This window comes from Macrotis lagotis, chromosome 8 (genome assembly GCF_037893015.1).
Source record: "Macrotis lagotis isolate mMagLag1 chromosome 8, bilby.v1.9.chrom.fasta, whole genome shotgun sequence".
Lineage (NCBI taxonomy): Eukaryota > Metazoa > Chordata > Mammalia > Peramelemorphia > Peramelidae > Macrotis > Macrotis lagotis.
In genome coordinates, this window is record NC_133665.1 from 134,471,666 (window position 1) to 134,487,418 (window position 15,753).

The 15,753-nt window shown below is 40.3% G+C and overlaps 1 protein-coding gene across 4 annotated transcripts in view; it reads left to right on the forward strand.

The window, feature by feature from the left end:
• Window positions 1-15,753, forward strand: part of MGLL (monoglyceride lipase) — a 167,730-nt gene that overhangs the window by 16,007 nt on the left and 135,970 nt on the right. Inside the window, exons 1-2 of one of the 4 annotated variants that reach the window (XM_074198426.1) lie at window positions 9,527-9,548; window positions 11,203-11,347. In XM_074198426.1, the coding sequence (XP_074054527.1) occupies window positions 11,223-11,347 (125 nt within the window). In that variant the 5' untranslated portion in view covers window positions 9,527-9,548; window positions 11,203-11,222. Of the gene's footprint in view, window positions 1-9,526; window positions 9,549-10,549; window positions 10,670-11,202; window positions 11,348-15,753 lie in introns of those variants that run through there. The other 3 variants (XM_074198424.1, XM_074198427.1, XM_074198425.1) reach the window with 3 other exon arrangements.

Below are 15,753 nucleotides of genomic sequence, written 5' to 3' on the forward strand. Positions count from 1 at the left end.
TAGCTAAGAAAAGAGAAGGAAACCACCAACTGGACTGGTAACTTGTTGGTATATTCCTTGGAAGGCACCGCTAGGTGGAGTAGATAGAGCACCATCCCTGGAGTCTGGCCTCAGACACTTAAGAATTACCTCACTGTGTGACTTAAGTCACTTAACCCCACCGCCTTGCAAAACAAACAAACAAACAAACAAACAAACAGATATATCCTTGTGGAAAAGTTGCAAAAAGGGGGGGAAGGGACGAAAGATGCAAAGAATCACAGTTTTTTTAATAACTAATAATATTAACACAATGATCCTTGCTCCATAACTAAGAAGTGGAAATAATCCTCAGGGTACTGAATCATCTCAATCTTGATAATTTCACAATAAATGAAGTCAAATGACAAAAGGAATTTGCAGCTTAACTCAAAGAATGACTCAGTTCTCCTCAAAAGACAAATAAAAAAGTCAGTAGAGCTGCTTTTTTCATTCAAAAACACATTATTTCCTCAGGTATTATCTCTTATTGCAGTGCATATGGGAATTATTTGCAAAAATCCCACAAGGAAAAGAGTTGAACTTGAAAAGGGACCAAAATTTTAAGCATGATGAAGACATAGCAAAAGACCATGAAGATTTTGATAATGTGTCCTAAATTAATTCAGAAGACATTAAAATGAGAGACAGCATCATGGCTAGAGAATTGACCTGGAAATCATAAGGACTTGTGTTCAGGTCTTGCCTCTGAAACATGCAAGCCATGTGACCACTGACAAGTCATTTAAATTCTCATTTGAGCTGCAGGACAGGTTTTGATCTGCATTGATTTAAGGGAGTGTCTGGGACCAATGAGAGTTCTATACACCAATGAAATCACATATCTTCACCAAAACCCATTTTGATTCCTGGTAACCTCAATACAAAATTGATCATGAGGACAGTGAGGAAAAATATGCTGTAATATATCCTTCTGAACAGAATCAATGTATCTAGAATTAGAAAAAAAAAGGAGTTAATTGGGGGTGAGGAAAAGGAGGTAAAATTTTCAGCAAATAACTTCAATAATAGTCTCTTACTCAAGCTATCTAGAGAATTAATATAGATATATAAGAACCAGAGTAATTTGATAAAGGAATAAAACATAGGTAGCTTTAAAAAGGAATATAAGCTAATAGTAAACATATAAAAATGTTGCAATCATTAATAAGACAAATGCAAATCAAAACAACTATAGGATTTCACAGTACACCTGTCAGATTGGTAAAGATGACAAAACATAAAACGGGTAGTGGTGGGGGGCTAGTACATTAATGCACTATTGGTGCAGCAGGGAATTGTTCTAACTCTTCTGGAAAACAATTACAATAATAATTCAAAAAGTTACTAATTCATACATACTATTATAAGACCCCTATGAAGTAGAAGGGGGGAAAAGAAGAGATAAAGGGAGAGAATAGCAATAAAAAAATTTTAAAAGAAAATGTCAGTCAGGAGGATGAAAGGAAAGACCCAAAGATTCTCTCACTACCCAAAAGCAGCATGCTTAATCTCATGAATACTTTACTCATGAAAAAGATTCAGAGGCTTCAAATAATATCAGAAAAAAATGAAAATGATTATATTTTAAAGGCAAGGGAACGATTTCTAATATGAGAGTCATTCTTTAATCAGTATATGACTGGACCTCTGACCCTGAGCAAAGATCTAAATAAATAAAGAGAAGAAAATTAAAATGAGAAAAAGATATGCCATGCAGTTAAATCAAGTCCTTTTTCAGTCATTTTTTTTTCAGTTTTGCCCATTTTTTGTGATCCCATTTGGGATTTTTTTGGCAAAGATCTTGGAGTGGCCTGCCATTTCCTTCTTCAGCTCATTTTATAGATGAAAAAACTGAGGCAAACTGCATTAGGTGACTTGTCCAGTGTCACACAGATTAAGTGTCTGAGATCAGATTTGAACTCAAGAAGATGTGTCTGACTCCATGTAATTGCCTTAAATCAGTTCCAGGCCCATTAAAAACTTCAGTCCCTATTAAATAAATTATTGATCCTGGGGGAAATGGATAAAAGAAAGGACATCAACACTAATTATAATAATATCATATGGAAGCTTTAACTGAGGAAAGTCAATTGCCAAAATGAGGAGACCAAAATAAGTCCAAAAGTTAAATCAATTTACACACATTTGGCTTGGTTGCTAAGCAGAATGATATGGCAGCCAAGAGCAACACTGACTTCGAGCATAAACTCTATTGCAAAAGTCAATTTGGAATGATATTCAAAGATTATAAGCAGTGCTGTCATGTTTAAAAATTGTTTTATAAATTATCAAAAAACTATCAAAGGAAGGAGAATTTGAAAGTTTGTCTAGAGATTCAGCTAAGCAAAGTCATCCAAAAGTTATTCAAAAAATGAATGAAAAATGGAAAAAAATTACACCAAAGTTTTCTTTTAACAAACTATTTTTGCTATTAAAAAGAGTAGAGCCATCACATTTGCATCCTAACATTGAAATCCCAGATATACTTCTATTGGGGAAGTGGAAATTACCTAGAAGAAAACAAAGATGAGAAAAATAGCTGAACTAGACCAAGACTTTACATAAGATGCCCAGATTAGTGGTGATATAATTATTAGGGTATGGAGGGGCTATATATAAAGATATCTGTTGAAAAGAAAGATACCAAAAGTCATAGGGGAAAGTGCAGACTTTATAGCCAAAAAATAAAAGAAAAAATGATGTTTGAGAGAACTGCTGACACATAATACCTTCTTTCCCATTGATAAGAAATTTTAAAAAGAATAATTTGCATCTTCATGGAAGAAATCCTTGAGGAGGGTATTAGATGGGATCATACTGGGTTTTGTGAGTGTTATTCAGGTTGAGACACCATGTTCATGAGATTCTCTTTAAGAAGGAAGGATGGCCAACAATAGCAATGGACTCTTCCAATACATGATAGACTGAAAAAAAAATTTAAATTGCAGTAAAGATTCCACTGGTTAAAGGAATAAAATATTTGGTATCATAGGACAGTTCTTAATAGCTTCCTTTTGGTAGTCTGGTGAAATCTATGAACCCCCTGTTAGCATAATCTTTTTAAAGGTTGGAAACCTGATTTAATGAGATAAATTTAGCATTTCTTTTAAAAAAACAAGTTTATAGCTCCCAGGTTAAGAATCTCTTATGGCAAAATGTTGCTTTAAAAGCTATCCTCCAACATGTTGCCTCTTACATGTTACCTATGATTCTTTGAAGGCTGCATAATGATATATGTTTTTGTTTGATTATCCTCTGATTGTTGATCTCAGGTAAGGCATAAAATGGGAAGATTCATGCTTTCCAAAAATATTCACTTTTTATCATGGAGGATGTTCAGTTCTGAGTCAAATGGAAGATGAAGTCAAATGATGAAGTCCTTCAGATGTTTCTCTTTGTGAATGAAATCATATTGATTGCATCAAACTCTGGAATATTATAGAATCTCTTTAATGAAATTCACAATCATTTAAAAGAATTTGCCCTAATTATCCTCAAAGAAAAAAACCAAGCAATGTGATATTTCCAGAATTGATTTAGCAGCACCTACCTATATATTGGAAAGACACTGGATGAACCACAAATTTGATCCAGAATTAAACAGGAAGAGATCAGGCTAAGTGTTCTTTGTGATGCTTTTAATGACCTTAAGCTTCTCTCTGAATCAAATGCTTTAAGAATTTTTATCTTTTTGCTTAATCATGCATCCATTTGTAGTTAGCTAGATTGTTTAATATGTTGAAATACATCTGAAATACAGATACAAAAGATAGATAATGTTCTTTTGGTGATGTCTGATGTTTGTAAGTCGTGAAACATTGCAATCTCTAAGGAATGGAACTGGAGGCAACTTAACAAGCAAAGGCAAGGCCCTTGGCAGGTCCTGAGTAGGCTGTAATACATTACAAACCAAGACCTGTGCAGGAAAAGTGGTATAAAGATGGGGGGAAAATGAATTGTATTGGCTGTGTGAATGAGTGATAACTACTAGACAGCCCCTAGCTCCACTGCCATCAATGGAATGCCAAGAAAATTCATGGTAAAGCCCCATGTTGAGTATATTCCCTATGAAGGATATATGGGAGGACATAGGTAAGGGTTGCACAAGATGAAAGGACTTGGATAGGTTGCAACTTGCAGCTGTGATTAGAGGGAGTACTTGCTTCATTGAGATTACAAATCCCTCCAATTATCAAAGTAAAATGAAGACAATCATACTTGTACTGCCAACTTCACAGCATGGTTGTGAGGAAATTCATTGGTAAGTTTTAAAGTGCTATAGAAATGGGAGTGGTTGCTGTGACTATTGAAGACAAGTACTGACTTTTTTTTTTTACTTAATTATCCAACCCTTTATTTTAATTTTCCTGCATAGGCATAAGCCACTATTATTTCTAAAAGGGCCTAAGCTTAATGCTTAGGTATCCTGCTCCCCGAGGAGTTGAGTTTTGTATGTATGTGTGTGTGTGTGTGTGTGTGTGTGTGTGTGTGTGTGTGTGTTGTGTTTAACTCAAAGCAAAGTGGGAAGATGTGAGTATGAATCAACAATTTTACCTACTAACCCAGTGAGCCTGTTGTGGTCCATTTCCACACTCAACTTAAACAATATTTGCTATCACGTTGAAGCATGTACCATATAACTTATATTTAGGTTCTCTATAGAACAAGTTTGTCAGCGAAAGAATCTCTTTCTCACTAGCAGGTAATTATTAGCCTTTTGACTGCTCATGGAGGATTCCCATTATAGTGATTCATTTGAGTTGCTAATTACCTGATATTTTTGACATGCCAAATTTATCTAGAGAAGGTAACATTTAAGCTGGAACTCTTCATAGATTTTACAGTATTTAAAGTGATTTCACAATATGTGCGTGGTTGTCACACGCAATGGCATAAATTTACTTTGAATCACAGAATGTCAGATCTGGAAGAAATCTAAGAACAAAATGTCAGAGCTGGAAGGACCTGAGACCAGGGAATGTCAGAATTGGGAGAGACCTTAGAATAAAGAATGTCAAAGTTGGAATTGGACTTAGAACAGAGAACCTCAGGACTTGAAGAGACTTTAGGACCAAGAATGTAAAACAGGATAAGACATTGAAAGAGAGATTATAAGAGCTGGAAGAGATATTAAAACACAGATCATCAGGACTGGAAGGGTCCTTAGAACCTAGAATATGAGAGATGGAAAAGACATCCCTTAAAGATCCAACCCCTTTGTTATAAAAGGAGGAATTGTGTGGTGGAAGAAGTGCTAAATCAGGAAACCATCATTAAATCTTGCTGCTTGAGGTAGCTTGGTGGTGCAGTAGATAGAACACCAGCCCTAGAGTTAGGAGGATCTGAATTCAAATTCCACCTCAGATACTTACTAACTGGGTGACCCTGGACAAGTCACCTAATACTGATGAAGGAAGGAATGAAGGAGATGGAAGGAAGAAAAGAAGAAAGGAAGGAAAGAAGGAAGGAGGGAAGGAGAAGGGAAAAGAAAGAGAAAAGGAAGGAAGGAAAGAAGGAAGAGAAAAGAAAGTAGAGATAAGGAAAATAAAATGAAAAAGGAAAGGAAAGAAAGAGATAGAAAGAAAGAGAAAGAAAGAAAGAAAGAAAGAAAGAAAGAAAGAAAGAAAGAAAGAAAGAAAGGAAGGAAGAAAGAAAGGAAGGAAGAAAGAAAGAAAATTCCTAACTCACATAATTAGGCATCATACTATGGACTAGTTCTTTATCTCTTGGAACCTGTTTCCTCATCTGTAAAAAGTGACAAGAAAAGGCATAAAAAAAATCATTATTGTTGCTGTTGTTTGTTCTTGTTCTCAAAGAGAACATCATGGAGATAATGCCATGACATATAAGTGAATTGCATTTAAGTGATTGGGGAGAGGGTCAGATAATAATAGTCATACTAGTTACCATGCAGAGGGGTTGTGAAGAACCTAAAAGGTTGCAAACCTTTAAGGATTATATAAATATAGGTGAATAACAAGGGAGAAACCGAGGCCCACAAGGAGAAGGAACTTGATCTGGTTAAATTAATCCGTGGCCAAACTGGACAGTCTATTTCCTGCCTCTCAGGTCTCTATTCTATACCATCTCTCTATTTCTTAAAGCTTTCTGTTTCTAATAGTCTAATCTCACCAATGCAAGTTCTCCAGGGATCACATTAATAAAAGATTCATAATTCACAAATAACTACAGAGAACCAATTACTTTCTTTTCATCTTTGGTATATGAGGATTGTCAGTAAAATACCTTTGGCTTTTGTCTAGGCTCCAGAGACTCTCTTACTCTCTTCAATTGCAATTATAGATTCATAGCTCACTAGAATAAGAAGGAATCTTAGAGACCATCTAACCTAATACTTTTTATTTGGGGGGGGAGGATTGAGATTCACTGAAGGCAAGTGACTTAAATTCCCATCATCATCATCATAGAGAAAAGGCCAAAATTCGGGTCTTTTGACTTCTAATCTCAAGGCTTTTACCATTGTACCATGTTATTGCCTTTAAAAACTGTTATTTGTCTTTACAGGCAATCCTAGAGAATTGAGGTCATTATTTAGAAATTTTACAGAGGGAAAACCTGCTTTTCCATGTTGACACATGTTAATTAATTTCAATTCTCATTCTTTGTACAAAGGAAGCTACTTTATGCAAAGGCATTCTTACCTCCAGGAGTATTGAATAACTTGCAAACTGCAGAGGTTTTAGAAAATTTTGTTGCTTTTTTTATGCCTTCCCTGACCTCTTACGCTCTTAATAATAATAATAACACTTTATTTTAAAGAGTTTTCTTTCACTTTATTCTGAGATCATAGGATCATAGATTTAGAACCAGAAGGGACCCTAAAAAACATCTCATCTAATCCCTTCATTTTACAAATTAGGCCATTGTGTGGCCCATGGAAGCTTCCTTTTACTAGAGGCCTCAAACCTCCAAATAATGTCAGAATTTTCCTAGTTCTGACATTTCTTCCTTTTATTTTATGGAGAGATTTTTTTTTTAAAGAAAAAAGCACCAAACATGAGAGTGACTTATCTAATTTAGTACAGTCTAGTTGGGAAACCCAGGAAACCCAGTCTCTTGATACTCATACTCCTTCCCTATCTGCCAGACTATATTATTGTCTTGTCTACTTTGATTTAAAACATTGAATCCCTCTAGAAAACTTCATTAAGTGCTTAATTACTGTCTTTTCTGAGATTCTACTTTAAGATAGATCATTAGAGTTTTCTTTTGAAAGTATCAAGTAAAATTCTGGTAATTAAAAATTATCAGAGTGAGAAAAGATATTAGAATATTGAGTTTCAAGGCTAGAAGAGACTTTAGAACATAAAATGTCAGAGCTGGAAGGGATCCAAGAACAATGGAATATCAGAGCTGAAAGGGGCCCTAGAATATAGAACATGGAATGTGGATGCTGGAAGAGATACTAGATTGTAGAACATCAGAACTGAATGGGAGTCAAGATCTGTCTGATCTGATAGGAGCTGTAGAATACAGACTTTAGAACATAAAAGGTCAGGGCTGGAATGGACTAGAATGTGAAATATCACCTGGAAGGGATTCCAGAACCATGGAATATCAGAGCTGAACAGGGCCCTAGAATAATGAACTATGGGGGACCTTAAAACATGAAGACAGAAATGGAGCTTTGGAACCCTGTGTTAGATCTGGATAGAATATAGAGTTAGAATACGAGATCCCAGAATGGACCTTAGACCATGCAATGTGGATGCTGGAAGAGATAGTAGATTCTAGAATATCAGAGCTGGATGGGAGTCAAGAACATGAACTGTTAGATCTGATAGGAGCTGTAGAAAAACAGAACTCTAGGTCTGGAAAAGATTTTAGAACATAGAATGTCTAAAATTAAAAGGTACCTTAGAACATAAAATGTCAGGGCTGGAAAGGACTAGAATGTGAAATGTCACCTGGAAGGGATTCCAGAACTATGGAATATCAGAGCTGAAAAGGGCCCTAGAATAATGAACTATGGGAGACTTTAAAACACGAAGGCAGAAATGGGTCTTTGGAACCCATGTTAGATCTGGATAGAATATTAGAGTTGGAAGACATCCTAGAGTCTAGAATGGACCTTAGAACATAGAATGTTGGAGCTGGAAGGGACCTTAGATTGTAGAACATCAGAGCTGGATGGAAGGCAAGAACATGACCTCATCTGAAAGGAACCATAGAACACAGAACACTAGGACTGGAAAGGATTTTAGAACAACAAAGAATGTCTAAAATTACAAGGTACCTTAGAACATAAAATGTCAGTCCTGCAAAGTACTAGAACATGAAATAACAGTTGGAAGGGCTTCGAGAACAGGGAATGCTGATATTTGAAGGGGCTTTTACTAGACCGTTCGATCTGAAAGAGACCAAAAATGTGCAAGTTGGGTTAGGGACCTTAGAAGATGGGACGCTCAGTCTGGAAGGACTATGATGGTAAAGTTGGGCAGAGAGCGCCGGGATTGTTTCGTAGTTGAAAAGGTTCTTAGGTCATTTTAGGAGTGGAGCTGGAGGGAACTTAGAGATCATTTAGAACAGATCAAGTCGTTCATTTAACAAAGGGAGGAAACCGGGGAGGTGTTCTTCACCAGACTGATGAGAGGACTCGGACTGTGGCTATCCCTGAAGTCAGAAGCAGAGTCTGGGCCCAGCTTCCTAAGTCTCTCCTGTTGAGTAAGGCTCTTGCCAGTCCTTGCCCTGACTAGAGAAACCAATCTTGAGTGGGGTTCTGTGGCCCTTCCTGAAGGGTTCACAACTCAGAGCTGGGCTCCGCGGGTCCAGTGCCAGGGGCCATCTTCTCTGTGATGTCAGAACTTTTGTTGGGCTTGCTTTTAAGCTGCTCTGGAGGAGAGGGCGAGCCCCTCCCTCCCTGCCCGTCCACCTGCTTCCAGTGGCCCGAAGCCGCGTTGCCCGATGCTTTCCGGGCCGCGGTGGACGAGTCGGGGGCGGAACCGTCTCCCGCGCTGCCTGGACCCCTCAGCATCAGGACCGCTGCCAGGGGGCTGCGGCTTTGTATCTCTCTGCAGGGATGCTCGGCTGCCTCCACCCTTTCTCCCTGGGATTGGTCGGCCCCGGCGCGGATTAAATCATGTTTTGAGCTCCCTGGATGGGCGCTCGGAGGCACCCGGGGGTCCGGGCTTCACGGAGAGCGGCGCGGCAGCCTGGGCGAGCCCGGAGCGGCGCCTCCCGGGCATGTCCCCGGGCGCCGGGCGAGGACGGCCGCCTGATGGCTCCCCGCCCCTGCGGCCCGCCCCGGCCCGGCCCCCGCGGGCCGCGGCTCCCCGCCGCTCCCCACCCACCTCCCGGGGCCGGCCCCCGCGCCTGCCCCCTGCGGCCGCCGAGCCCGGAGCCCGCCGCCCCGCGGCCGCTGCCCTGCCCTCGCCCTAGAATAAAGTAGCGGCGGCGGACGGCGCCTCCCCGGAGCCCGCGAGCCGGCGCAGCAGCAGCAGCAGCGGCCCCGGGAGCCCGCCAGCCCGGCCGCCCAGGAGGAGCCCCCGGCCCGCCGGCCCGCGCCGGTAAACTGCCCCGGCCCCGCCCCCGCCCCGGCCCCGGCCCCTCGCCGCCCCCTGGCCCGCTCCCCCGCTCGTCCCGGGCCGCCCAGGCCGGCGCCGGGGGGCTGGTCCGGGGCGCTGCGCTCTGGCCCCGGAGCCGGGCCGGGCTCGGCTCGGCTCGGCTCTCCTGCCGCCCCCCGGCCCCTCGGGGGCTTTGGGGATGACAGCGGCGGAGCTGCTGCTCTCCCCTTCTAGCAGGGCGGGGGGAGGAAAGTTTGCAACTTTATTCCAGGGGCCAGTGTGTGTGTGTGTGTGTGTGTGTGTGTGTGTGTGTGTGTGTGTGTGTGTCTGTGCGTGTGTGTGTGTGTATGTGTATGTGTGCGTGTGCGTGTGTGTGTGTGTGTGTAGGTAAGACACCTTTGGGCCGGCAGGGGGGCTTACTTCTCCCTCTCTGCCCCTTCCTTTTTGGAGAAGGGAATTTGTTTAGAATAGATAAAGTGATGGACTACAAGTAGGAGAGGAGAGACAGAGTGAGTGGGGAAAGAAGAGGGAAATGAAGGGAGAGCAGAAAGTGGAGAGAGGGTAGGGGAGGAGAGAGAGAGAGAGAGAGAGAGAGAGAGAGAGAGACTGAAAGAGAGAGAGAGAGAGAGAGAGACTGAAAGAGAGAGAGAGAAGAGAGAGAAGAGAAGAGAAGAGAAGAGAAGAGAAGAGAAGAGAAGAGAAGAGAAGAGAAGAGAAGAGAAGAGAAGAGAAGAGAAGAGAAGAGAAGAGAAGAGAAGAGAAGAGTGGGGAAAGAAGAGAGGGGAGCAAGGAGGGAAATGAAGGGAGAGCAGAGAGAGTAGGAGGGGAGGGAGAGAGAGGGAGAGAGAGAGAGAGAGAGAGAGAGAGAGAGAGAGAGAGAGAGAGAGAGAGGACTGTCACAGGGAGCTGAGCTTAGAGCAGGCTCTAAGGCGTACACTCCAAGAAAAAAGAAAGGCATGATTTGGGGGTGGGGTGGGGGGGAGGGGGGCTGGAGGGAGCGCTAAATATTTGGTTGGGTGTTACCGTGTGACAGCAGTGATGGGGGAAAGCTTTTTCTTTGCTCGGATTTGATTTCCTGGTGCCGTCTTCTCTCTGGAATGCAAAACCTCACACGATGGAAACAGGTTTGTCATCATAACCCGTGTGTGTGTCGGATGGTGGAAATGATAATAACAGTATCGTTCACCTCATTATTTTGTCCCTTTGCTGTTCTTTAGATTTTTTTTTTTAAAGAGAGATGAATCTTGAGATGCAGCTGGGTCTTTGCATCCATAGCGGTGCCTATAATTGCCACTTGATTACAGCTAAAATACCCTTTAAGATTAAGTTTCTTGAAATGATTTAAAAATAAACACAGATGGGAAAGGGGAGGGGGGAGCCATCGTGAAGCCCTCGGACTTTTTTGGAAAATTTAAATAAAGTGAACATCTTAAAACAAATGTATCTCCTGTCTTAGCAGTTGGGGGGTAGGGGAGAGAAACATCCCCCCCCCATCTTTGAAATAAAGTGACGTGGATTTTTTTGTTTGTTTGTTTGTTTTTTGCTGGTTTCCTTAAAATGCTTCTGTCTTTGAATCTATGTGGGGACCCCTTCTGCTGCTTATGAGCGTTTGGGGAAGATCTCTTCATTTAGGCGTGCCTTTTTTTTTTCTTTCAAGGTCCTGAAGAGGCTGCCAAAATGCCTGAGGAAAGTTCTCCTAGGCGGACACCCCAGAATGTCCCTTATGAGGGCCTTCCCCATCTGGTCAATGCAGATGGGCAGTATCTCTTCTGCAGGTATTGGAAACCCAAAGAGATTCCAAGGTGAGTGTTTTTTAAGTGATATGTTTTGGATGATGTAGAAATAAAAGCCATTGGTCTTCTCCATTTTAACTTCTGATTCCATTTAATTTAAGGAGACACCCAGAGGCTGAAGAGTTGTACACCATCATATTGGGGTGGTTTAAAGTTCTCTAAATTCAGTGATACTTCCAATGATTAGACTTGGAATAAATAAAAAAATTAATATTTTATGGGGGTTTTTAAACTTATGAAATAAAAGTCTATTTTCACTGTAACAACAAGAATACAAATTCTACCATCTGGCAATTTAAAAAAAATTCCACATGTTCATGAGTTATTTTTTTTGTACTTGAGTGGGTTTCCTGCCACACATTGGCATTAATTTAAAATCAAATCTCTTGATTGGAAGTAATCACCTAATCAGATGAGGGGATAGGAAGGCATCCCTCTTTTTAATCCTTTGCCCACATTACTTTCTTTGATTACATGGTTCAGGAAGCATAAGTATGTTATTTGTGAGGAAAACTGCCTAGCAGGTTTTATTTCCTTCTTGTTCAACCAGCTCAACTACTTTTTGTCTTTTCCATCAAAGATTCTTCTTGTCATGAGAAATGGGCATCCCTTTCTAAATGAAAAGGCAGCTGGTGTTCTATTTGTCTCCTCTTAAAAGCAAACAGGAAAAACTGTTTATTGTTGTGTAGGGCAGAAATAAATTATGTAAACTGATTGGTCAAAGGACAAAGAGAGAAAATTTCCTATCTGGTGGACCCATCACCTGATCTACTGTCAAACTGCCCTAAATATCCCCTTCCCCAATTTCTGTTTTGGGTTGGCTTCTTATCCACTTCAGCATTTTATATATATCATTGCTAGAAATTCCCTCTGGTTGCTCTCTAGATTTAAGTGTATGTAAAGCCAACATCAGTGAATAGCATTTATCACTCTCCTAGAGGTGTGAACTTTTAAGGCAGAGACCACCTGTTCAAGAATGGCTATTTCCATCTCTACAAACATCTTCCAAAAATCGAGGAACAGTCTGGCATCCTTTCGATCTCAGTTCTGGCACAAACCTAAAGATTTCCTGTATAGGAAGATTGTGTGTGTGTGTGTGTGTGTGTGTGTGTGTGTGTGTGTGTGTGTGTGGCAAAGTTGTCAGGGATTACAATGCTAATTAATCATCAACTATCCACTAGATTGTAGTTCCACTGCACTGGAGATTAGAGAATTAAATGTCCTGGTAGTAAGTAGTGTCTGTACAAATTAGTAATACGCCGATGAGTTCTTTGATCCACAAATGAAAGGATGGTTAAGAAATGAAAAGTTTTTCAACTCTTGGTAGCAAACTCTAAGAGCTCTGTTGGCTAGGAAGTTAATTGAGAGGGACAGTGCTCTGGTTTGAGGACAATAACATAAACAAGAGCGGCATTATTCAATCATAAATGTGTTGGATTGATGGAATGACAGTAGGGCAAGGGTGGTTAGTAATGGGTACAATTAATCTCCTTGTGATTTTGCTAGGTTATATGTTAAGTTCCTGGAAAGTCACCGAATGTGACTGATAAATTAATAGGATTTAGAGAAAGGAAGAAAGTTATAAACTAATTTATTTCCCTCATTTAAGATATAAAGGGAATTCTGTCCAGAATAATACAGATGGTAAATAACAAAGTCAAGATTTAAACCAAGGTTACAGGACCAAAGGATGGAGAAGTAGGGAAAATGTTAGAGATGGTCTAGTTCAACACCCTTATTTTACAGGGGGAGAATGTGAAATGCAGAGAGGGATGTAATCAGCCCATGCTCACCCACCTTAACACCAGGACTATAATCAAGACCTTCTAACTTGTTCCCTTCTAGCCTTCTGTCCATGGCTCTTGCTGTCTCCCTGAAGAATCTGTTGAAGCATATAGAGGCCCCTTCTGAGAAACATGGTTTAAGTGAATATAAAATAGAACAATCAGAATTACAAAAAAAACCCAATTATATTGAAATGTAGTTATAAAAATTTCTTTTTTAAAGTTCACAGACTCCCAATTAATTCAGAACCCTGAGATATCTAGATTGTCCAAATTCACTAAATTGTGGCTCTGTTCATTTCAATTATCTTGTGTGGTTATTTCAGGAGATCAGTTTAGAGGCCACACACTTAGCAAACATTCATTACATTCCTCCTAAGTACACAGCCTTGTACAGAGAGAGAAAGTTGAACAATTAAAATGACAATGAGGATGATGATGATGGAGATGATAAGGACTGAACCTGCAAGTTTAAGGACATAGAGAACTAGCTGTTAAGTAAACTTCCTCTATCAATATAGGTCAGCACTGGGTTTTCTTTAGTGGGTTACTTAAAGGGCTCTGAGAAGCATTTCCCTAGGGTCACACAGTCAGCAAGGTAGAAAATGAATTCAGGTTAAAGGTAGAAATTGAATTCAGGTATCTATGTATTACTCCAGGATGCTTCTATAAAAATGAGGTTGATGCCAGTGGTGGTGGTGGTGGTGGTGATGGTGATAACAGTACCAATAATAATAGTCAACGCTGATATTGTGCTTTAGAGCAGACAAAAAGCTATATATTATCTTATATCTCATTAAGCAAACCTTTGGAAGTAGATGGTAATAGGAGTGTTTGTGCCTGTTTTTACAGATAGGGGGGAAACAAGACTTAGAGGTGAATTACTAATAGTAGTACAGCTGGTAAGATTTGAACCCAGATTTCTCCTGATTCCAAGGCCAGTGCTTCTTCCATAATATCATGCTATGTTTTATGATAAAATGTGGTCCTTGCCCTCAAGGAGTTTCTAATCTAGTTCAGGCTCTGAGTTTTGTACAGAAATAAATATGACAACCAGCTAGAACATATTAGGTGCCTAAGAGAGGTACAAACACTGTTCTGTGTGGTCATCAGGAAGACTTTACTTCTAGCTAGAGAAATCGGGGAAAGCCAAATGGAAAAGGAAGTATTTGCGCTGGGCCTCAAAGGATAGCCGAATCCATATAGACAGGGAGGAACAGAGAATAAAATGCTCTCTGAGTAGACAGCTAGGTGATGGAGGGGATAGGGTACTAGGCCTGGAGCCAGGAAGATATTTTAAATTGACCTTAGACACTGGCTACTTGTGTGACCCTGTGCAAAGCATTTAATCCTGTTTGCCTCAGCTTCCTCATTTGTAAAAGGGAATGAAATACTAAAGCAACTCCAGTGTCTTTGCCAAGAGAATTCCAAATGGGATCATGAACAGTTGTACACAACTGAAAAATGTTGCAACCACCACCACCACAACAAAAGGTAGACAGAACATTCTAGACAAAAATGTAGAGACTTAAGAAAGGTCAGTTTGATGTTTGTTTTCTTTCATTCACTAAGAGGACCAAAAATGACATCACTATGTTGGGGTCATTGTACAGTGTGTCTTCCACCAATACAATCAGGGAAGGCTTTGCCAAGGTCAGGCACAAATAGTTCACATGAACATTTGGAATGGAAATGGTTCTAAATTTACACATCTCACTTTTCTTTTGAGCTTAAGAGAAAACTGGCAATACCTTGAGGGATGGCATAAAGCCCAATTTCACTATAGTATAAGGTATATGAAGAGTGATCGTGTAAAATAAGGCTGAAAAAGATCAATTCAAGTCAGATTATGGCCTTGAATGCCTGGACTTTAACCAAAAAGGAATGGAGAAGTAACAGATATTTGGGGGTAGCAATGTGGTGCTAGCTCTAGGTTAATTAATCTGATGGCATTAGAATCTGGTGGATTAGAAAAAAGCAAGAATGAGGAAACTCTCATTCAGGTAAAGGCAAATAAACTCTGACAGTAGTGGAAAGGAAATAAATACAAGAGAGGTTGGGAAGGCAAAAATAATAGGATTGAGTTACAGTGGTCAAGGGAGAAAGAAAAAAATGTTTTAAAAGCTGAGAGTGTGGATGACTAGGAAAATGAAAGGTGTCGATCTTAGCAGAAATAGGGAACTCAGGAGGAGAAGGTTTTAAGAGGTGAAGGTGAGTGTGGGGCTGTTTGGGGGAATATCCTGGTTTTGAGAAGCCAACAGCTTCACCTGATGGAAAGACTGGCAGAGATTTAGAGTTAGCAAATCATCTAGACCAACTGTCCTACAGGTAGCTGGAAATGTAAATATGGAACTCAGGAGAAGGGGCAGGTCTGGCAAAATAGAATTAGGAATATTCCCTATGGGGTAGCTGTATCTAGCTAACATCTATCAAGGTTTACGTGTGACTATATGGTCTTTTTAGTTGATACACTGTGAAGCTGTAAAAATCAGGGGACAAATAAATTTAGCTAAAAGGAACTTCAGATGTTTCTGAGCACAACTCTCTCATTTTATCCAAGAGGGAACTGAGGGTCAGGGAAGTAAGTGGCAAGGTTCTACCAAAAACAATAACGATATTTTATTTGTTTGT